Source organism: Anabrus simplex, chromosome 9 (assembly GCF_040414725.1).
Source record: "Anabrus simplex isolate iqAnaSimp1 chromosome 9, ASM4041472v1, whole genome shotgun sequence".
Lineage (NCBI taxonomy): Eukaryota > Metazoa > Arthropoda > Insecta > Orthoptera > Tettigoniidae > Anabrus > Anabrus simplex.
In genome coordinates this window covers 120,649,202-120,672,369 of record NC_090273.1, presented here as the reverse complement: position 1 = coordinate 120,672,369, position 23,168 = coordinate 120,649,202, and the positions used below count along the sequence as shown (strand labels likewise).

At 40.5% G+C, this 23,168-nt stretch overlaps 1 protein-coding gene across 1 annotated transcript in view; it reads right to left on the bottom strand.

Annotated features, from left to right (window-relative positions):
• Positions 1-23,168, bottom strand: part of LOC136880928 (E3 ubiquitin-protein ligase RNF216) — a 162,309-nt gene that overhangs the window by 72,721 nt on the left and 66,420 nt on the right. Inside the window, exons 3-4 of the mRNA XM_067153457.2 lie at positions 20,758-21,897; positions 5,306-5,386 (exon numbers count right to left, since the gene is read on the bottom strand). Of these exons, the coding sequence (XP_067009558.2) occupies positions 5,306-5,386; positions 20,758-21,897 (1,221 nt within the window). The remainder of the gene's footprint in view (positions 1-5,305; positions 5,387-20,757; positions 21,898-23,168) is intronic.

The window sequence follows — 23,168 nt, the reverse complement described above, 5'->3', positions numbered from 1 at the left end:
GTGAAACGGCACAATATAGATGTTGATTCCCATAGGGACCCTGAGATATTTGTCCCGAATGAGTAAATTTATGGCCAAGCAGGCATCAATTTTTGGTAATGAGACAAAAGTCTCTCAAGAGTATTGGCACTGCCGGTGGCTCCAAGTAGCCTGTGCAGTGGCCTCCACGGTATGCACTAGCCATGCATCTTGGTGGGTGTACTATGTACCAACTGATGAGCCTAACTTAGCACACGGGGGCGAAATGCTGGCAACCAGGAATGAGTTAAGGTGCGTTTTCCAAGGTGCGACTGTAGCCCCCACAGCGGCCAGAGCCGCAACGACTGGGGTCGCTATATACGTTGGCGACAGCAGCCGTAAGCGACGGGCACGTGGGGTGTTTTCTTAGACACGTCTCCGGCCGCCAGTCCAGTCCGTCAGAAATGGACGAGAGCACGGGCGATTTCGTTAGTGGCTGGGCTTTCCTTGACATTTTAATGGAATAATAATAATAAGAAGAAGAATTGTTAAGTGGTAACTCGGCCCGAAAAGAAGTAAAGTCAACAGTATATTTGCATCGCACTACGAGGAAGGACGCTATAACAATTGAATTAACAGGCATCTTTTAACTCTCTTGGTGCCAGGCGGTAGTGCGAGCATCCGCCCTTTAAATTGCCAGAGCCGATCTGGTCGGCCGTTAACAATCCAGTCGGAAGTTGCCAGAGCCGATTACATCGGCCGGCTTAAAATTTTGTGATATACACAATTTTGAGGCAACCTATAGTGACGAGCATACTTTTGTTACAACCTGTAGTAAAGGGGCTGCACGTTATTGTATGCCTGGCCTTGCTTTGGCAGTTCTAAGAGGGTGTTATACCTTTCACAAGAGTCGTTTCCTGTGTTTACAAATACCGCTAACCGGTCAGTAAGAGATTGCTCCTTGCAGTGAGTGAATTTGTGACACGAAAATGTCATATTGTTCACGTGATAATTTTTCAGCAGGTATTGATGACAATAAATTAATGCAGTATTTAGAAAACTGCGAAGTTAACGCGGATGATTTATCGGATAACGATAGGGAATTTAGTTCAGAGAGTAGTGACGAAATTATACCGAACACGTCCGCGGAATCACCGCAGCTAAAGAAGAGACGTTTAATTGTGTCTAAGAGCACTAAATCTACTCTGAATATGGTGGTAGATGAAACTAGTGATAACGAATATGATGATGATGTCTCTGGAGACCATTTTGTGGAAATTTGTCCCACTGAACCCGACAACATTCCTCAACCTCCTGTCTCCTTCAATGAAGTTCTTGGACCTAAACATGCCCTACCGTCTGATTCTCCGCCCATATCACACTTCAATTTATATTTCACTTACCCTCTGCTAAACCTTATAGTCACATATAGTCCTCTATCATTACCTAAATGCTGGTCTCCGCGGGCCAAGTGTAGCATGCCTGCCTCTCACCCGGAGGTCATGAGTTCGATTCCCGCCTAGGTCAAGAATTTTCGCCTGCTCCTGAGGGTTGGTTCGAGGTTCACTCAATCTAAGTGACCCTAAGTGATTGCAATTGAGGAGATATCTGAGGGTGAGAGGGCGACCCCGGTCTGGAAAACCAAGAAAAATTACTGAGAGGATCCGTCTCACTGACCATGATTCACCTCGTAAACTGCAGTTACCGAACTGAGCAGCGGTCGCTTAGTAGGTCAAAGCAAATCCCGGCTTTAGTGCCATACATTTCTTAATTTCGTAAATTCTGTTGTATTGTAAAATTACTTTTCTAATATATACTACAACTGAAAACGAGAAACTATTTTTTCTGAAAACAAAAAACTATAATATCAACTACTATTTTTTTACTTATATAATAATTCAGAATTATTTTAATACTGTGTTGTCTGCACGTAGAAAATTTGTTGTCAGTATTTGCCAAACATAGATACATACACGCGAATTTTATCGGTGAGTAAAATTGTCTTGTTTTTATTAGTGACATATGTTTGAATTTTTATTTTTTTACGTTTTTATTTTTCTCGTTCAAATTAGTTATTCTATAGAATTGTATTTAGAAATACATTATACATAATTACGTATATTGTTTTGTATTGTAAATTCTTTTTTCAAAGTAGATATTGAGAGAGAAAGTGCGAAAATATTTTTCTCTTCCTAAAAATAAACGTTATCGACAACTATAAATCAACAATAAAACGTCTTTGACTCTTTATATCATTCCAAACCAGTTTCTTATTCTACGTCTTATTCTACGTAGTCGATATGTAGAAAATTTCATGCCGGTATTTGCTATACACCGGTAGATATACGCGAATTTTAAAATACATGTATTTCCACTGAAAACGGCCTGGCACTTTACAGTAGTAGAGTGGAGGCGGAGCTCTGGCCTCTTCCAGCTGATGGGGAGCGGCCGACCAGATCGGTTCTTGGCTCCAAGAGGGTTAAGTGATGAGACAAAGTTCAGGAAGTATTTCACACCGAGTGTTTAGTTATATTCTCTAAATTTTAAAAAGCGAAATTTTGAAAACCCCGTGCAATTGGTACAAGAAGCCTATCAGCCCAGCCGATAAACTTGCACTTACTCTCAGGTACAGACATTTTAATCTTATTTTAACAGTGTTTAGCTCAGCTGAATAAGTGTTTTTACAGTAAGACATAACGATCAGTAAATCTGTGGTCGTAATAGACTTCAATATTTTTTTGCTGGTGGCTTTATGCCACACTGGCACAGATAGGTCTAATGGCGACGATGGCATAGGAAAGGCCTAGGAGCCAGAAGGAAGCGGCTGTAGCTTCATTAAGGTACAGGCCCAGTATTTGCCTGGTGTAAAAATGAAAAATCATGGAAAACCATCTTCAGGACTGCCGATAGTGGGATTCGATCCCACTATCTCCCGGATGCAAGTTCACAGCTGTGCGCCCCTAACAGCACAGTCAACTGGCCCGGTAAACTTCAAGTTTAACAAACCTGCAACTTAATTGAGAGACACAACATTAATTGCACCAATATGTCAATTATTTACATGCCATTCCATCGGTGTAATCTAGGGAATGAAGGAATAAATAAAAATGCATAAAAATGATAATGCAGAGTGGGATTTGCATTTTATTTAAAAGTACATATTATACTGTATATTCATTCCTATTAATTATGACCCAGTAATCTTGACAAGATATCAAGACTGTTTACATCTGAGCACGGCTCGGCTCTTATCGGCCCTTGATTGACAGAGGAGAATGCTTGCGGAGGAGGTGTTGAGCAATAGTCACTTCCGTCTCAGCGACTGCGACCGCCAGCACTGCTCACTGCACCAGTGTGGCGGCTCAAGCCAAAATCGCAGCGAGTCGCAGACCAAATTCAAACTGCGCATGCGCGGAGATGGAAACTGCTGTCGCCGTGCGGCTACAATCGCCGTTGCGGCTACAAACGCACCTTTAGCTGGAAAATTTATAATGTCCAATAATGGACCATATATATCGGTATCAGTACTAGTAACTGTAGCAAAATTATTTGATCTTGACCCAGTAGCTGATTAATTAGATATAAATTGCCATTCTGACAAAGTCTGCAGTAAAAATTTGTTGTTGCTTTTCAGGATTATGAATCTCTACAGAAAACGCCTCCTCTCTATCATTATTTAGATATATTTTCCAGCTCAAATGCAATATCAGTTGCATTGAGTCATTTTCTGCAGAGCCATAATGATGAAAAGTAAGAAAGGATTTTTACTGCAGACTTCATTAGAGTGGTAATAAATATCTATAACAAAACACTCAACTGCTGCAATAAAGCTAAAAAGTAATGTCATTTGGCACTGATGCTTTGAAGGTTGTACAGTTTGATTCTTCTTATCTGCCCAGTACTTCATTCCTTCCGATCACAGTGTTCTTAATTCGTCTGAAATCTCTACAGGCCTTCTGTGCACCATTTTTGTTGAAAATTTGTGATTCTTAAGAAGGATGATAATTTTATTCTTGTTCTCTGCATCTGTAATTTCAAGTCCAACTGTTTTGAGATTCTCTTGAATTTCTTTGATCCAATGATACTACAAGCAGTGTACTATACACAAATTACTCAAAATTTGGCTACTCTTTTATTACAGAATGCACTATTTCTAGCAGTATTGAGAATGCTACCTTCATCCAATTTGCTTTTAAGAGCTCAATGCTTCAGTGAGGATTTAAGAAGAGCTTCCCCTCTAAAATATTTAAGAAGTTTTAGTCCTGCAGAAGCTTTCCAATACGCGATCCACAGTGACTATGAACTCTTAGCACATTGGGTTTCAGCCAGTGTTATATGTCCACAGTACCTTGTGGGTGGGTAGCAAGTCCTGCCGAAATATCCACTGGACATCCACACACAACGTGGTGCTTTGAGGGATTTCACATACTTTTCCTGAATGTTGCTCTTGTATTTGCTGGCCTGCGTTTTCATCCACCTTTTGCAAAAATGCCATGATGTGATGACCTCATTAGCACTTTCCACAAAACCATCACAGATGCTGGGCAGTAACCTCTTTCCACTTTCTATGAAGAGAATTTGATGACGATTGCCATTTCGAGCTTCCCCTACAACCTCACTATTCTTGTGGCTCTTATCTGATGTGAAGCAACTGTCATTTGCCTTCCCTTGCTGCTATGGTATGCTCCAAGCTAACAATCATTTTAATGATGGAATGGCACCTTTTCTGGTAGGAGTTTCATTTCCTATTACACAATTCTTTGCTTGCAGAGTGAATTACATCAAATTCTCCTGACAACAGCTTAGATGGCTCTAAATGTCCTCGTTTTGCATTGCTGGCAACTTCTAGCCGTACCATGAACAGGGTGTCAGGTCCGATTCCCTCGGATAAGATGTCCATTATCAGGAGGAAGAGGTACGGACTAAGTGTGGACTCATGGTGTAAACCTACTCACAGCGGTACACAGTCCATCTCCTTATGCCATGGCCCCGTCATACAGGTTTTGCATCAGATGACATCTCTTCTGGGACTCCCTCCTCTCCTGTACACTTCAAGCTTCTTGCCAAGGCACCCCTTCATACACCTTTTCTAGATCAATAAACAAATAAATTAGGACTAAAATTCAACTAATGTTTGTTTAATAGTGTGGGAGGTTTTTTCAGGTAGGTTATAGTGTTATAGGCACCGTAATATGAGATTAGTTTGATAAACTGAAAAAAATATAAAGTTACATTAAGTGAGTCGACAGTGAACAGTATGGCTTCCTTTTTAACAAAATAAAATTCAACTAGATACACCCCTGTATGTTATATGTTATATCTTAAATATGAATAATAACACTCTTACCCTCGCAAAGGCCTTTTCTCTGATCATTTTCCGGAACTCGATATAATCTTTAATTTTTGCCTCATTCTCAATGAAAGCAACCTGGAAACAATGGAAGAGATGTGTTTAGTTCAGATATGCTGGAAATATAAAAAGTTCATTAACACTGGAAATGCTGAGACAGATGTAATTCTCAAAATTCAAAAATATCCCCAGCCTATTTTTAGGAATGAAAAAAAAGTTTTTTTTTTGTTTTTTTTTTTGTTTTTTCTTTTTTAAACCTATAATGATTAATGACATTACTTCAGATTAGTGCAGATTTTAAGACACTAGGATGTTGGAAATTTGTCTGAAAGAAGTTCTCTAATGTTTCAAAAGCCAACAACATGGAGTTGTTGCATATGAACACTTAATGCCACTGATGTCACCTAGGACTGAACATCATTACACTAGGGAGTAATTTTTTATGTTATTACATATTTTTCTTGCATATGTTTTACCACAATTTACAAAGTTTATTATTCCTATTGTGCATCCCCACATGTATAAACCTACTCTTATTTCAAAGGAACGCAAATTTTTCTAAAAAAATTATCTAATTAAATAAAATCCATAATAAGCACATAAATCGACAATATATGGAACTCAATAATATTTAAAATGCTTCTATATTATAAAATGATGCTCTTATTCACATTTTACAATTACGGTATTTTTTTAACAGAGTATCCAACATCATATTTTATTATGTAGTGGCTATTTACGGACTTCCATCCGGAAGTTTGAAGAGTTGCTGTCACTGGCTATGTCGTTGCCTTTAGAAAGTGATTTGATATGCTGCACAAGTTGTTTCCCTCCCTGAGTTAGATAGCATTCTAACTTGCTTGTATTAGCCAGCCTGCACAGATTTTGTTTATAGAATACCAGCCAAACACAATCACGGAGAAATAAGGTGACTGGAAATATTGTAGATTCAACTATACACTGAAAAGATATTCCCCCAACAGAAGGCAGTGGGATCGTGTCACCCGTAAGGTTAGTTATTCGGGTCCACATATCATTCCCGTGGTCGTGTGATTGTGTCAATTTCTACGAAAAAGTAGAAATATTTCCTTCAGGGTCTAGTGCCATTCTTTTTTACTGAAACAGCGATTCACCGTAAATGCGTCTTAACCCGCAAAACAATGCCAAAAAGTAAAGTTGAGTACAAGATCGAGTCTTTTAAAATTAAAATATTCTCTCTACTGATGCAAAAGTATTATTTTGTCAACCGTGTGATAAAACAGTAAAGTGCATATCAACAATCTCAAGTAATCCAGCATTTGTGTGGAAATAACCACATTGTTGCTGCTTCGCGTGTTTGTTCGCAACAATTACTAACAGATGAACCAAATAGGCCTACCCCCAATGTTATTTACATGCATGTAGAGAGCATTTCTTTGCCCTGATATTCCTCTTGGCAAACTAAATTATTTCAGACAGGAAATTTCCTAAAAAATACATTAATTTTGAGCCTCCAGATGAATTCACATCAACAAAAAACTATCTGCCAAAATGTTATGAAGAAACTTTACAAACAATTTGGGCCATATATGATAGCGAAAAACTGGGGGTAAGCCGTGTTGAAACCAATTATTACTCAAGTGACGGAAAACTAAGAAATGTTGTTGGTGTATTGAAGAATTACAAAACTGCTTGTGAACATCCTTGTTTGCTAGTGTGGAAAGGAATACCTGCTCCAAACCATGCCACTGTATCTAGGTTGTTTAATGAAGCCATGCACTTACTTTGGCCAAAAGGTATAAAAAATGGCAACGTAGTGCTTGTAGTTATTGATAGTGCAGCTTTCATGAGAAAGGCAGCTGAAGTTCTTTCTGTAAGCTTTCTGAAAATGATACAGTACAAGTAACTTGCATTCTTCACGCTCTACATAGGTTATGTGAAACTGCAAGGGCTCAGTATCCTAAAGACCAAGCGAGTTGGCCATGTGGTTAGCGTCATATAGCTTGCATTCGAGAGATGGTGGGTTTGAATGCCACCATCGGCAGCCCTGAAGATGTTTTTCCGTGGTTTTCCATTTTCACACCAGGCAAATGACGGAGTTGTACGTTAATTACGGCCACAGCCTTCCCAATCCTAGTCCTTCCCATTCATTCCCCATCCTCAGTCGTCAAAAACCTTCAATGTGTTAAACCACTAGCAAAAAAATTATGCCAAGTGTTTATATTAGTGTAATGGCAAAAATGTTGCAAAATGTGCCCTCAAGAATCAATCTATTTAAAGAGAAAAGCCCAGGGCTTGAGCTTCCTTCTTTGCCTATTGTCACATGGTGGGGTACCTGGCTTATAGCTGTGGTATACTACAGAGACAATTTAGAAAGTCTCCCATCCATTGTGAATGCGGCTTGATAAAAACGACAGGTTGTCAAGTAGGATTCTTCAAGAGTTAACTGAAAGACATCTCCTTGAAAAATGATTTGGTGTTTATATCTGCCAATCTAAGTTTCTTGTGTAAAACCACAGACATATGTAAAAAAAAATCAACTAAGCTGTTGACCAAAGTAGTAAAGGAAGTACGTGCTAGATTCACTCTCATAATCAGTCTCGCAGGTACAGGGACTGTTAAAGGTCAAATACCAAAATTAGGAAGATTACAAATTACAAAAACAGATGGTTTTAAAATTGTGTGAAGTTGCTAAAGTACTGGCAGGTACTCATGTTGATGAAATTGATGGCGTTAGTTTTGGTGACATTCCTGTCTTTAACTATGCAAGCTTTACATTCTGTGATGCGGAGCAATTGTTTTTGCAGTATAATGCATTCTTTAGAAGCCTCCGTGGCTCAGGCGGCAGCGCGCCGACCTCTCACCGCTGGATACCGTGGTTCAAATCCCGGTCACTCCATGTGAGATTTGTGCTGGACAAATCGGAGGCGGGACAGGTTTTCCTCCGGGTACTCCGGTTTTCCCTGTCATCTTCCATTCTAGCAACATTCACATTTCATTCATCTATCAGTCATTTATCATTGCCCCAGAGGAGTGCGACAGGCTTCGGCAGCCGGCACATTTCCTATCCTCGCCGCTAGATAGGGGCTTCATTCATTCCATCCCTGACCCGGTCAAATGACTGGAAACTGGCTGTGGAATGCATTCTTTAGAGATAATCGACATGCATTTGTAATGCTCAATTTCGAGATGACCTTTGTCGTTCACTGCAATTCTGAGACTACCAATATACCAGCGTGTGACTGCGGAGTATGAACTAGTACAAATTTTTCAAAGATAACAGGTTATTTTTGCAATATTTAACCTTTTGAACTCCATTGCCCTTAGCGTATGCTTCCTGCTGCACTCCTAATTGATTTTGATACTATGAACAGCTGTAGGAAGTGAACACTGCAAAACTGTCCAACGCAAATAATATTATGTTGTGTTAAAGGATTGTTCCTACCAGATGCCTTATATCCAGAAATTGCTTCAGAGAATAAGATCGCAGGTAAATCAGGATCACCAGCTCTCCACTCGCACCATGGATTTGGAGAAGCATCACCACCTCCAGTTTCATTTTCACTATCACTCTGTTCATGTTCAGTTATATTATTCACTATTAAATCATCCAAGTCAGTTGTTGCTTCATTAACGTCACTATCATTGTCAACTAACTGTTCTAAAATATTAACTTCCGTGAGCCAAGATGAAGCAGAAGCCATGTTTACATTCAATCTTTGTCATCAGTAAATTTTCATAAACATTCGAGAATAACACGAGGTTACAAAGTCATAGCGATTCCCGCGAGCTATATTAAATAGAGAAAGGTGTTCTTTCGAAGATCGTTAAATAGCTTTGCAATACAGGAATACAGCACAGTCGTCATACGAACACTGCAAGTACAAGGTATTGTCATGTCGAGAGGACTCGACATCAGAGCACAAGTCTAATATTTTAATGTCTAACCCCACTCGGCATAGGAGTGGAAAAGGTTAATTTTTTTTTTTTTTAACACCATAATATCTTCTCTGGCACATCAAAAATTAATATAACACTGTACTTTTACATACACATACATTTGCCTTAAGGACCACGTTTGTTAGCACCATATTTCAATACTTTATAGGCCTAATCAGAATATCATGGGTTGACAGAATACATAAAAACTGAAGTACTCTAACCTTTTCAGATCGTGTACGCACATTTGTGCTGGTTCGTATTTTAGTTATCCCTGACCGTATTTGATGTTTTTTCGGCGCTAGACCAGACTGCAGTGATTGTGCGGGACACATGGCGTGTATTTCAATTGCTTTTAGAATGTGCTCGACCGCCAGGACGAAGGAAGAAGAATTTAAAAAGCACAGTTGATCGGTGAGATGGCGGGAAGCAGTAGTGCCAAAAGTTAGTATTTATTTATTGCATTTATATTAATCTAGAAGTTTTACTGAATATCGGAATATATTCAATGAAGTGTGTACATTGGTTAGTGAATGTAAATTTTGAAGATACATCATCATATGTGATACGAGATTTTGAATTTTGATACGCACAATTGTGTGGGTCCTGTTTTTCGGATGCTAGTTTTTATTTTATAAAATAAACTATCAATATGTGTATTGAGGAGCATTTTAGTCAGTTTTTGACATACAAACAAAAATTCACACCTCCAGTTTTCTTTCAGGTCTGAAAGGGCTAATGCCTGAACAAAGAGCTAGAAGTCATACACAAAATCAAAAAGAAAAAAAACTTGAGTACTTTGGCCATATCATCTGAAATGATAAATGTAGACTCCATAAACTTATCTTACAAGGTAAAATTGAAGGAAGGAGAAGTAAGTGAAGAAGGAGGATATCCTGGCTACGGAATCTACGAGAGGGGTATGTGCTCAGTACTTCCAATCTTTTCCGAGTTGTTGAGAACAACAACCAGGTCGCCCTGATGACAGCCGACATCCAATGAGAATGTGGTATGAAAAGAAGATAGGCCTACTTATTTACCTCTTAAATGAGAGTGGTTATGTGATATTTAAAGCAGAATATTTTGGACTTTTATCAAATAATTTTAGAATAAACAAATTAATATTTTTGACATTTTTAGCCGGTGCTGACAGGTGTGGAAACTACCGCGCCATTAGTTTAGTATCTCATGCCTGCAAAATTTTTAACATGTATTATTTACAGAAGAATGAAAAAACAAGTTGAAGCTGAGTTGGGAGATCAATTTGGCTTCAGAAGAAATGTAGGAACACGTGAAGCAATCCTGACTTTACGTCTGATCTTAGAGGATCGAATCAAGAAGGACAAGCCCACGTACATGGCATTCGTAGATCTAGAAAAGGCATTCGATAATGTTGATTGAACCAAGCTATTTAAGATTCTGAAGGTGATTGGGATCAGATACCGAGAACGAAGAATTATCTACAATCTGTATAAAAATCAGTCTGCAGTAATAAGAATGGAGGGCTTTGTAAAAGAAGCAGCAATCCAGAAAGGAGTGAGGCAAGGCTGCAGTTTGTCCCCCCCTCCTTTTCAATGTTTACATAGAACAGGCAGTAAAGGAAATCAAAGAGGAATTTGGAAAGGGAATCACAGTCCAAGGAGAGGAAATCAAAACCTTGAGATTTGTTGATGATATTGTTATTTTATCTGAGACTGCAGAAGATCTCGAGAAGTTGCTGAATGGTATGGACGAAGTCTTGGGTAAGGAGTACAAGATGAAAATAAATAAGTCCAAAACAAAAGTAATGGAGTGCAGTCAAACGAAGGCAGGTGATGCAGGAAATATTAGATTAGGAAATGAAGTCTTAAAGGAAGTAGATGAATATTGTTACTTGGGTAGCAAAACAACCAACGATGGCAGAAGTAAGGAGCACATAAAATGCAGACTAGCACAAGCAAGGAAGAGCTTTCTTAAGAAAAGAAATTTGCTCACTTCAAACATTGATATAGGAATTAGAAAGATGTTTTTGAAGACTTTCGTGTGGAGCGTGGCATTGTATGGAAGTGAAACATGGATGATAACTAGCTCAGAAAGAAAGAGAATAGAAGCTTTTGAAATGTGGTGTTACAGAAGAATGCTGAAGGTGAAATGGATAGATCGAATCACGAATGAAGAGATACTGAATCGAATTGGTGAGAGGAGATTGATTTGGCTAAATTTGACGAGAAGAAGAGATAGAATGATAGGACACATCTTAAGACACCCAGGACTCGTTCAGTTGGTTTTTGAAGCAAGTGTAGGTGGTAAGAAGGGTACGGGTAGCCCAAGCTATGAATATGACAAGCAGATTAGAGCAGATGTAGGATGCAATAGTTACGTAGAAATGAAAAGGTTAGCACAGGATAGGGTGGCATGGAGGGCTGCATCAAACCAGTCTATGGACTGATGACTCAAACAACAACAAAAATTCTCTCCCTAATCATTACCTATCAAATTTTAGGAGCATGAGGATGACGACTGACTGTAACAGCGAGGTTGAACAAACTGAAGTGAAAATAGACTACAATCTAGACATGTAGGCCTATATGGATATCGCACAAATGGTGGACATTTTATTCACCTTGAACATGTCTGAAAAGTCATAAAAAGTCTGAAGACACTTGTCAGGCATGTGGAGAAAGAATCCATATCAGTCCCAATGCTGACGACCTAAGAGTGGATGCTGATGCTCCCCATGTAGAACCTGCAAGTTTCTGTTCCTGGTCTTCCGTTTAGCAGCGATATTCATTAAATGTTTCCTGAAGGATAGTGTCCAATCAAGAGTTACTCCAAGATACTTGGGGTTAGGATTGTGTGGTAGAGGAGAGTTGTCGAGAGAAACATTCAAAGTAATGTTTGCCTGCCTGTTATTAAGGTGAAAGAGACAGGTTTCTGTTTTACTGGTGGTAGGTATCAAACACCACTTATCAAAGTACTCGCTCGAAATGTCAAGTTCTCTGTTTAAAATTCCTTCTAACTCATTCACAGCACAGATCCTTGTTGAGCTTTCTAACTAACTTTACCATGTTTGTTATCCATAACTACTTGGATGATTCTATATGACAGCATGTTGTTTACGAGTTGTGACATTACTCTGCATCCAACAACTCCCTCTCTCTAAACCATATCATAAGTGGCTGTAAGGTCAATGAACACAGCACCACTCTTCAGTCGTTTTTCAAAACCTGCCTCAATGTGGGTCGTTAACCGCAAGAACTTGGTCTTCAAAACTACGGTTAGGTCTAAAACCGGCTTGTTCTGCTGGGAGTGATCGTAAAATTAGAGGGCTTATTCTATTGTAGATGAGCCGTTCCAGAAGTTTGTAACAAACATTCATTAGAACAAATGGACGGTAACTTTCAGGACAATCCGAAAGTTTACCTGGTTTCAGAATAGCCAGAATCTTGGTTTGTTTGAACTCTGGAGGAAGTTTGCCTGTAATCAGAATATTTGAGAAAAACCGTGATTATCATTTCCTAGTGTTCTTTTCACAATGCTTGAGGAATTCAGGGTGAATGCCATCAAAACCACGAGCTTTTCGGTTCTTTGTTATCTTCACAGCAGACAGAGCTCTTCTTTGGTGAAAGGGGCAGAAATATTTGATGAACTATTAACCAGTTGAGTTCTTTCTTGGGTTTCACTTTAGACAATCAATCCAGCAATCAGTTTGACAACTTGATCACATGATACAGCAGATTTGGGCTGTGGAATGTGAGGTGATCTCCCCAACTTGTTTAAGAGGCTCCAAGCCTTCCTGCTAGAATGTTTGAAATCCATAATCTTCATAGTTTCTGTCCACTTGTTCCGTCTGGCTTCATCTACTGTAAGTTATTCATGAGTTCATCAGCAACAACTGTTTTTCCATTCTCTTGAAAATCACTGTCGAGTTTTCCACATGTTTCATTCCATCCAGGTATATACTCCTTCTGACTCATCTAGGAATGTGTCTTTTTGCAGCGACAAGTATTGCTTTAACAACTCGACAGTAGTTGTTAACAACAGGAGGATTCCATCTTATGCTGCTATCAACATCAGCAGAGAAACTGTCCCATTTAGCTTTGACAAAATTCCACCATGGAAGAGGAGAAGATCTAATAATGTGGATCTGAGTGCCTATTTCCAAAAGAGCAGGACGGTGCTGACTGTGTGGGAAGTTTGTAAGCACTCTATGAATAACAGGTAAACTGTATCCCTGGTGATCAGTGGACACAGGACATAAGTCAGGATTGGTTTCTGCGTTCCAACTTGCTGATTTAAAAGAGCCTTTTTTATTTAGGTTGAAGATGAGCTGAATATTGGACAAGTGTGACCATTCAGTAAGTTTTTCTTCACAAAGATCATTTGATCTGTATCCCCATTGGCTGTGGTGGCTGTTTAAGTCACCCACATAGACAGCAGGATGTACAAAGTTTGGAAGAACATTATCAGGCCATGGGATGCCTGGAGATTTATAAGTGTTCACAACTGCCAATATGCTAACCTAAGTCACAATGTAAAAAATGTTGTTCTCATGGTGTGAAGAGACTAGATGAGCATCCGTGATGGAGTTGCAAAAATAGGTCGCAGAACCGTACGAGAGTGCATTTGTGGTGACTCATCAGAGATATGAGTTTCTTAAACACAGATTAAATCAATGTTATTTTCTAATGACATTTTGGGCAAATAGTTAGTTGATTGGCTCTGAAAAGAGCTTCTGTGAGCTGTCATTTCTTTGTGTACCATTTGTCGAGAGATCTCGAGAGACAGGTTATTTATATATGCACATCTAATATAACTGTCATTCCAGAAACTGGCCATTTGTGTGATAAAATCTGAAACATTTGGGTAAGCAGAGAGGCATATTACACCTTTTGCAATACTATCACATGTCTTTCATCTATTGTTTTCCAGTCTCTTTTAATGACTTTTCCGTGCAGACTTTGCAAACTCTTAGCAAGGGTCAGTGGTTCCATCTAGTAGCCATATATAGAAATGTAACACTTCCATTCATGTTTATCAGGAGAGATACGAAAATATTTCCAGCGAGTGATTTATTAGTTAAGAAAATCAGCTCAGGCAACATACATGGCAGTCCAAAATAAGGGAACCTGAGCAACACTCGGACAGTGTTCAACATGATAATGCTGTAATTAGAAATTTAGAATGCACCTCATAGTTTTCACATTATTTCAAAATATTGTTAATCCAGTCGACTTATCCTCCCATTAGACTGAATTAATGAAGTTCTACTGTACTTCTAAAGGCAATGTGGTGAAGGTTGGGGCAAGGAAGAAGATAGTAACACCAACTGGAAGGAAGAGCAGTTGAAGTAACTCAACTCTTAAATGCTATGCCATACTTTGATAGAAGGTTCCACCCAACAATTGGAAGGCAGGAACATAATTTGCAGACATCCGTCAGAGCGCACGTTCTACGTACAGATTCATTTTTACGGGTACCAACCCAGCAAGGCTTTTCTACTAGTTTCAGAATGGTGCCAAAATAAGGAAGAAGCTACTCAAACTTTATTTCAAACTAACAATCAAACAATCAAAGAAGTGGATAGTTTGTGATTTATTTCAAACTTGAAAGAGTAACTCTCCTCTGAAATGCAGAAAATGAAATGCACCCGACTACCTTCACTTGAGTAGGTGTCATCTATTAAACATAAATTGCAGCTGCTTCGAGTGGTAAGGATGACGATATTTGTGATTCACCTGAAAAAAGTGATGCTGTGGGTGATGATGAGAATATTAAAACTGAAAAGCATTCATCTTCAAGTGATAAGTGATGAAAGTGAATCTGATTTAAGGTCAGAGGAGCAAGTGTCAAACGATAATATGAGATATACACAAGCACTGGCAACATTATCATATACAATTCATGGAAATGAAGAAGAGGACTTAATCTGGAAACTTCCAAGATTCAAAAACCCCCCTAGTGTTATATATAAACCAGCTGATAAACCAAGAAAGTATGATAAGAATTGTTAATATGTGTGTGAAACATCAATATATTTTGCATTTCCATAGCAGTAAGACATTTTTCACTTTTTCTTTTTTCGAAATCAAACAGTCGGTCAAGGGATTAAACCAACCTGCACACAGTAATTTCCGAGGATCCCAAGATTCATTAAATCAACAATAGAGCTCAGAAAGACAATGGCATCTATTACTAACTCAGCAAGAAAGAAACATTGCAGAAGAAACAATCTTTTACACCATGTTCAAGTCCACTTGACTGCACAGTTCAGAAACTTTTAGTCCTGAACAAAGATGTACAACCTGTGACAATTAAGTTCGGTGAATAGTCCTGTACTCTCAACATAGATGAACAATGCACGACAGTGACCTTACTGTTCTTCGAAATAGTCCCCTCCCATAACTATGCACTGCTGAGATCGGCAATACATGTCCTGAAAATTTTGCAACAATGCTTCCTTTGGGATGGTGTTTAAAAGTCTCGTCACGTTTTGTTGGATGTCAGGAATAACGTCAAATCTCTTTCCTTTCAAAGCAAGTTTGAGTCGTGGGAATAGGAAAAATTTGGTGTCGCATCCGCCATTTCGAAAAAATCCTGTGAAGCCTCTAAACGTGCCTGCTTCTGATCGTCAGTTAAGTGATGTGGCACATGACGAGAACATGTTTTCATCTTCCTTAACTTCTGGGTAATGATTTGTTGCACGGATTCACGGTTAATCTGCAGTTCATCCGCTCTCATGTGCACAGTTATTCACCGATCGTTCGTGATTAATGTCCTCAAATTCTCAATGTTTTCGTCACTGCTGGCGGTCGCCGGTCTTCCGCTACGGGGGTTGTCAGAAACACTTTTCTGGTCTCCTCGAAAACGGGCAAACCACTCGTACACGCACTTCAAGGACAGTGCCTGATCTTCATCAACAGATACCAGCATCGCATGCGTTTCTTTCAGTGTCTTGCCAAGCTTAAATAAAACTGTACATTGATCTTTCGGCCGTTTATGTTCCTGTTCGCAGTTCAGGACCAACGCACTAAACACACAATGTGTCAAGCAGGTCTTACACGGCACACACAACGATACTCAACTGAGCAACATTGGAAACAGGTGGTCAAAACCCTGCTGCTACGCACGTGCAGCATTGCGCGTCGCCAGTGTTACCGGATCGACCGTTCTGACTTCATTCACCGAACTTTATTGTCACAGGTTGTACGACAGCAGAATAACAAGTTCAGAAATGAAACAGGTACACTGAGTTGTCAGCAAGACCAAGAGAGATGATGATAATAATAATAATAATAATTTTGTATGGCTATTTTTAGCAGAGTGCAGCCCTTGTAAGGCAGACCCTCCGATGAGGGTGGGTGGCATCTGCCATGTGTAGGTAACTGCGTGCTATTGTGGTGGAGGATAGTATTATGTGTGGTGAGTAAGTTGCAGGGATGTTGGGGACAGCACAAACACACAGTCCCTGAGCCAAGGGAATTAACCATTTAAGGTTAAAATCTCCCACCTGGCCTGGAATCAAACCCGGGACCCTTTGGACCGAAGGCCAGCACGCTAACCCTTTAGCCATGGAGCCAGACACCAGGAGAAATGAACAAAGCTATAAGAGAAGAGCCTGGGGCAACATATGCAGTGGATGATGTTAAAATGTCACTCAAATTGTTTGGCCACATTGTATGGATGCTGAAAGAAAAGCTAAAGAAGTGCTTTAATCTCGACGTGAGGGAGCCAGAAGAGAGGGATATTGACGGATGGAAAGAGAACATATTGTAGTCACTGAAATTGCAAAGTACCAAAGAAAAGAACAGAATGAGGGAAGGGAATGGGCATGGGACAGAACTGACAACTGGAGACAGCTGAAACGCAGAAGTGAGGAGCAGAACGGTTATACAAAATTTGTAAAGTTGTTTCAACAACAATGCTTACTTTTTACACTGACTGACAGTGACAATGCAACACCCAGGAGGAGTGGTTCGAAAGGGATGAAAGTTGGGGAAAAAACAGAGACGGCACGGACGAATAATTGATGTTTATTTCAAACCGATATGCAGGTTACACAATGTGCACGGCATCGACTCAGTAGGATGTAGGACCACCGCGAGCGGCGATGCACGCAGAAACACGTCGAGGTACAGAGTCAATAAGAGTGCGGATGGTGTCCTGAGGGATGGTTCTCCATTCTCTATCAACCATTTGCCACAGTTGGTCGTCCGTACGAGGCTGGGGCAGAGTTTGCAAACGGCGTCCAATGAGATCCCACACGTGTTCGATTGGTGAGAGATCCGGAGAGTACGCTGGCCACGGAAGCATCTGTACACCTCGTAGAGCCTGTTGGGAGATGCGAGCAGTGTGTGAGCAGGCATTATCCTGCTGGAACAGAGCATTGGGCAGCCCCTGAAGGTACGGGAGTGCCACCGGCCGCAGCACATGTTGCACGTAGCGGTGGGCATTTAACGTGCCTTGAATACGCACTAGAGGTGACGTGGAATCATACACAATAGCGCCCCAAACCATGATGCTGCGTTGTCTAGCGGTAGGGCGCTGCACAGTTACGGCCGGATTTGACCTTTCTCCACGCCGACGCCACACTCGTCTGTGGTGACTATCACTGACAGAACAGAAGCGTGACTCATCGGAGAACACGACGTTCCGCCATTCCCTCATCCAAGACGCTCTAGCCCGGCACCATGCCAGGCGTGCACGTCTATGCTGTGGAGTCAATGGTAGTCTTCTGAGCGGACGCCGGGAGTGCAGGCCTCCTTCAACCAATCGACGGGAAATTGTTCTGGTCGATATTGGAACAGCCAGGGTGTCTTGCTGAAGAATGGAGAATGGCGGTTGACGTGGCGTGCGGGGCTGCCACTGCTTGGCGGCGGATGCGCCGATCCTCGCGTGCTGACGTCACTCGGGCTGCGCCTGGACCCCTCGCACGTGCCACATGTCCCTGCGCCAACCATCTTCGCCACAGGCGCTGCACCGTGGACACATCCCTATGGGTATCGCCTGCGATTTGACGAAGCGACCAACTTGCCCTTCTCAGCCTGATCACCATACCCCTCGTAAAGTCGTCTGTCTGCTGGAAATGCCTCCGTTGACGGCGGCCTGGCATTCTTAGCTATACACGTGTCCTGTGGCACACGACAACACGTTCTACAATGACTGTCGGCTGAGAAATCACGGTACGTAGTGGGCCATTCGCCAACGCCGTGTCCCATTTATCGTTCGCTACGTGCGCAGCACAGCGGCGCATTTCACATCATGAGCATACCTCAGTGACGTCAGTCTACCCTGCAATTGGCATAAAGTTCTGACCACTCCTTCTTGGTGTTGCATTTGCTCTGTCAGTCAGTGTACTTTTAGCTTGAAAATACAGTGGAACCTCGATTATCCGTTCCTGGAAACTACGTTTTCCCGGATTATTCGTTCAAATTGCATGGTCCCGTGAGCATCCTAATTAAACCACATTGTAAAAAATCGTGCATTATCCGTTCCTCGAAGAAACTATTTCCCCGATCAACCGTCCAGAAACTTCAGTCCCATCAACGCTAAATCCTCGATCAAGCGTTTGCGTTAATTAGAGTAAGTACTGTACCATACTGGAAAAGCGATCTGCAGTGAACTTGCATAAGGAATCATCTTAGCATCGCGTTCGGGTGGTATTGTTTACAGAATCCTCCGAAATCATAAAGCAAAGAGTGCCCACAACACTTGGAAGGAGACAGAGCGCATTTCGACAGCTCTACTTGAAGATGAATGAGTTCCGTCTAATGTTCGTACTTGTAAACCGTCATACGTCATGTCCAGGATTAGATGTTTATGTTCTTACTTTTTTGGTTGTATCGCCAAACATGTTTTTGGCACTTCCCTCAGGGTATTGTATAGTTGTAGGGCTTTCAGGCAGGAATCGAAACTGCTCCTTCTTAACACAAATCTAGCATGTTAATATTATCGTATACTAATTATGTTATCAACACCACAACAGATGTTACACCTTTACATACATAAAGCAATGGGAAATTTTACATTTTTGAGTTAAAATGTCAAAAACCAGTCGTCTTATTAGCACACGTTACATTTAAAAAGTTGGTAAAATTTCCCAATCTTACTGACTTGTGCAGCGAGTGTGCTTTCCAGCTGAGCACAAGGTCACGAATAAACATCATTTCTGCAGTTTAGATATTTTTTCTCTTTCCTATTTGATTGTGATTAGCGACGGGCAGAAGTGAATATAATATTCCATTCGAGAACTTTTGAGAATCGATACCTACATTCGAAACTGTATTCTCGAATTCAACATTATTTTTAGAAGTCAATGTAGGCCTAATTTACGCGGTGCAAGATTTCGAGAAACTGACTACAAACAGTATACCAGTGACCAAATTATAATGGAAGAGTAAGAAAAGAAGGGTTTTTGCCATCATGTTGGGCACTTTTGTATCTAATGCACTTTATTTTATTAGATTAGAGAATTAAAAACTACTTGTGGTCGATTGTTGTTTGGCTTGGCATTATTAGATTTTTCAAAGAGTTTGGCTGATCAATGTTGCTGAAGTAAAAGAAGTGAAACTGACCAAGTTTCCCCGGTAAAACTGAATGTTAAAGTATCTAGATTTTTAACGCACGTACTGGTAATTAATTACTGAAGCCGGCCCCGTGGTCTAACATGCCTGACTCTCACCCGGAGGGCCCGGGTTCGATACCCAGCCAGGCATTTTTACCTGGATACGAAGACTGGTTTCATTCACTCCGTGTGAGATTTGTGCTGGACAAAGTGGAGGAAGGACAGGTGGTTCTCCGGGTACTCTGGATTTCCCTATCATCTTTCATTCCAGCAACACTCTCCACTATCATTTCATTTAATCTGTCAGTCATTAATCATTGCCCCAGAGGAGTGCGACAGGCTTCGGCAGCCGGTACACTTCCTATCTTCGCCGCAAGGGTAGGGCTTCATTAATTCCATCCCTGACCTGGTCACTGACTGGAAAACAGGTTGTAGGTTTTCATTTTCATGAAGGCTGGGTTCAGATCCACTCAGCCTACATGATTACCTTTAATTGAGGAGCTATCTAATGGTGAGATGGCCACTTTGTCTAGAGAGCCTGGAATAATGGCCGAGAGGATTCGTAACGCTCACCATACATCACCTCATAATCTGCAGGCTTTCGGACTGAGTAGGTGGTAGGCAATGGCCCATTGGATTTGGCTTGGTTTGGTTTAGAGTGTTTGTAAGATTATAATTATACACATTTCATTTTTGTGATGTTTAGCAACTATGTAACGTTCTGATAATAAGCTCGGGGTTTTTGCCGTGTTAGAAAACAAAGTGAAAATCTTTACATTTCCCGGAAGACTTTGCTCCATGTCTTCGCTCGTGAACGGACAAGATTTTCTTCTGAACACGCGAAGCAAAGTTCTCGCGAAAGGTTAAGATTTTCACCTTGTTTTCTGATACGGCAAAAAAACTTATACCATATCTACAATTACAGGCCGTGAAAGAATCAATCTAAAAACAAAAAGATCGTTTTACCATACAGAAAAATTTTACTTACCTCCTGAACAAAGGGAACGGTTAGGTCTGTGAGACCATACAGAATATTTTTCCTATTCCCTGATGGAACTGGATGACTGCGATCCAATTCCTTACAAGTTCGTGCCAAACTGTGATTGTTTTTCTTGTATGCGTTGTCGATAATTTGTGGACTAACATCTGTGTAACGTCTCATTAGGTATTCCTTGGCAAAAGGACACGCTTCTTTACTGCCAGGCTTTTCTACCAAGAAATAATGCCATGGATCTGGGAATACATTCATAAAGTCCTCTGCAAAAAAGTCCTCAAGGTATTTCTTCTGCAACATGTTAGCCTTTTGCTTTTCAATATGATCTTCAACAGTTGGGAAATCTTGTTTTTCAAGTGCTTCAGACAAAAATTCTTGCAATTTCTCTTCATTACCAGCAAAGCTTTTACATTTCTCCAACAAATAAAGGGGATCTGCATTTGGAAGCATTTCCAGCATGTAGTGGTACTGAAATGTAACTATTTCTTGAAGACAGTCTTCAACTCCATCAATGATATCCTTAGGCTTAGAGTTATCTGGATGATTTTCAAATTCTACATGTGATGAATTATTACCTCCTCTCTGGCTGGGCATGTTATTGTTTTCTTTATACTTAGGGTATGAATGGTGAGTCAAAGCATCATTGATGAACTCCTGCAAACTGTTTTCATCATTAATTCTCTGAGAACACTGGTCCCACAGATAGTCCGGATCAGCATCAGGAAATATTTCCAATAGTTTTAGATGCTGAATTTGTACTGGATCATCTATCTTTGCTTGGAGAGTATTGTTGTTACAATTATTTTCACGCAATTCTGCTATAAAGCTATCCATAGCTTGTTTATTTCCAGCTCTCAATTTGCATTCTCTCCAAAGGAATAGTGTGTCAGCATTTGGAAACATATCCAACAACTTCATATACTGATGTTCAACATCTTCATTCTTAGTTCTTTCTTGACGTTCTGGTTGTAGAAAACCACCAGAAGAATGTGGAGACAAACTCTGCATGCAGAAGGCACTGACGCTGGCACCTGGCTGAAGCAATCTTCTTTCACCTCGGTTAAGTCGTTGTGAACGAGGACTAAGATTAGCCCCAGTCACAGGAACTGCATTAGATGTGGAGCCAGGGGAATTCTGAAATGAATAAACAGTATATTAGTATACACTAGCTGCCATACCTGTCTTTGATAGGTCAGTTATAAAAGTGGTTGAAGTAAATGGAGAAAAGCAATGGAGTGAAAATGCCAAGTTTCAGCACTAGAATAACCTATCACAGACAGCACTCTGTTGTGTTCCAATCAGTGTGTAAACTCCACATTCATATCGGTGTCTCCACTGTATGGATCGAACAGCTAGAATACCATAATGGACCAGTACATCAAATACCAGTGCCTATATGAATATATACGAACCAGAGGAATGGCAAAATAAGGAAAAAAGTTAAATAACACTTCAGCACCTCCCAGACAAAGTTCAGAGAGAGGTTGTTTTCACTCGGTGAGCCAACTCCCCTCGACAGGGCATTGTGCACACTTTGATTTGTGGCCCGCTTTGGGACAAAACAATACATAAGCATCAGGATGGCAAACTTTCTACTACAAAAAAAAAAAAAAATGTATAAGGCAAGGAAGTTCAGATTTTACCACTCATCTCTATGTTACAAAAAATTCTTACATACATACATATATTATCATTATAGACCATTACGCCTTTCAGCGTTCAGTCTGCAAGCCTCTGTGAATTTACTAAATGTCACCACAATCCTCTATTTGCAACTAGTGCTGTGGCCTCATTTAGTTCTATAACTCTTATCTTTAAAACGTCAGAAGCCGAGTCTAACCATCGTCGTCTTGGTCTCCCTTTACTTCTCTTACCATTATTCCCCTAGGTAATCTATCCTCCTCCATTCGCCTCACAGGACCCCACCACCGAAGCAGGCTTATGCGTGAAGCTTCATCCATCGAGTTCATTCCTAAGTTAGCCTTTATCTCCTCATTCTGACTACCCTCCTGTCATTGTTCCCACCTGTTTGTACCAGCAATCATTCTCACTGCTTTCATATCTGTTACTTCTAACTTATGAATAAGATATCCTGAGTCCGCCCAGATTTTGCTCCCGTAAAGCAAAGTTGGTCGGAAAATGGATCGATGTAAAGATAGTTTTGTCCGGGAGCTGACTTCCTTCTTACAGAACACTGTTGATCACAACTGCGAGCTCAATGCCTTAGCTTTACTACACCTTGATTCCATCTCACTTACTATATCAAGATTCTGACAAAACACACAACCTAAATACTTAAAATTATCTACCTGTTACAGCTTTGTATCACCAATCTGACATTCAATTTTGTTGAATTTCTTACCTACTGACGTCAATTTGGTCTTCGATAGGCTAATTTCCATACC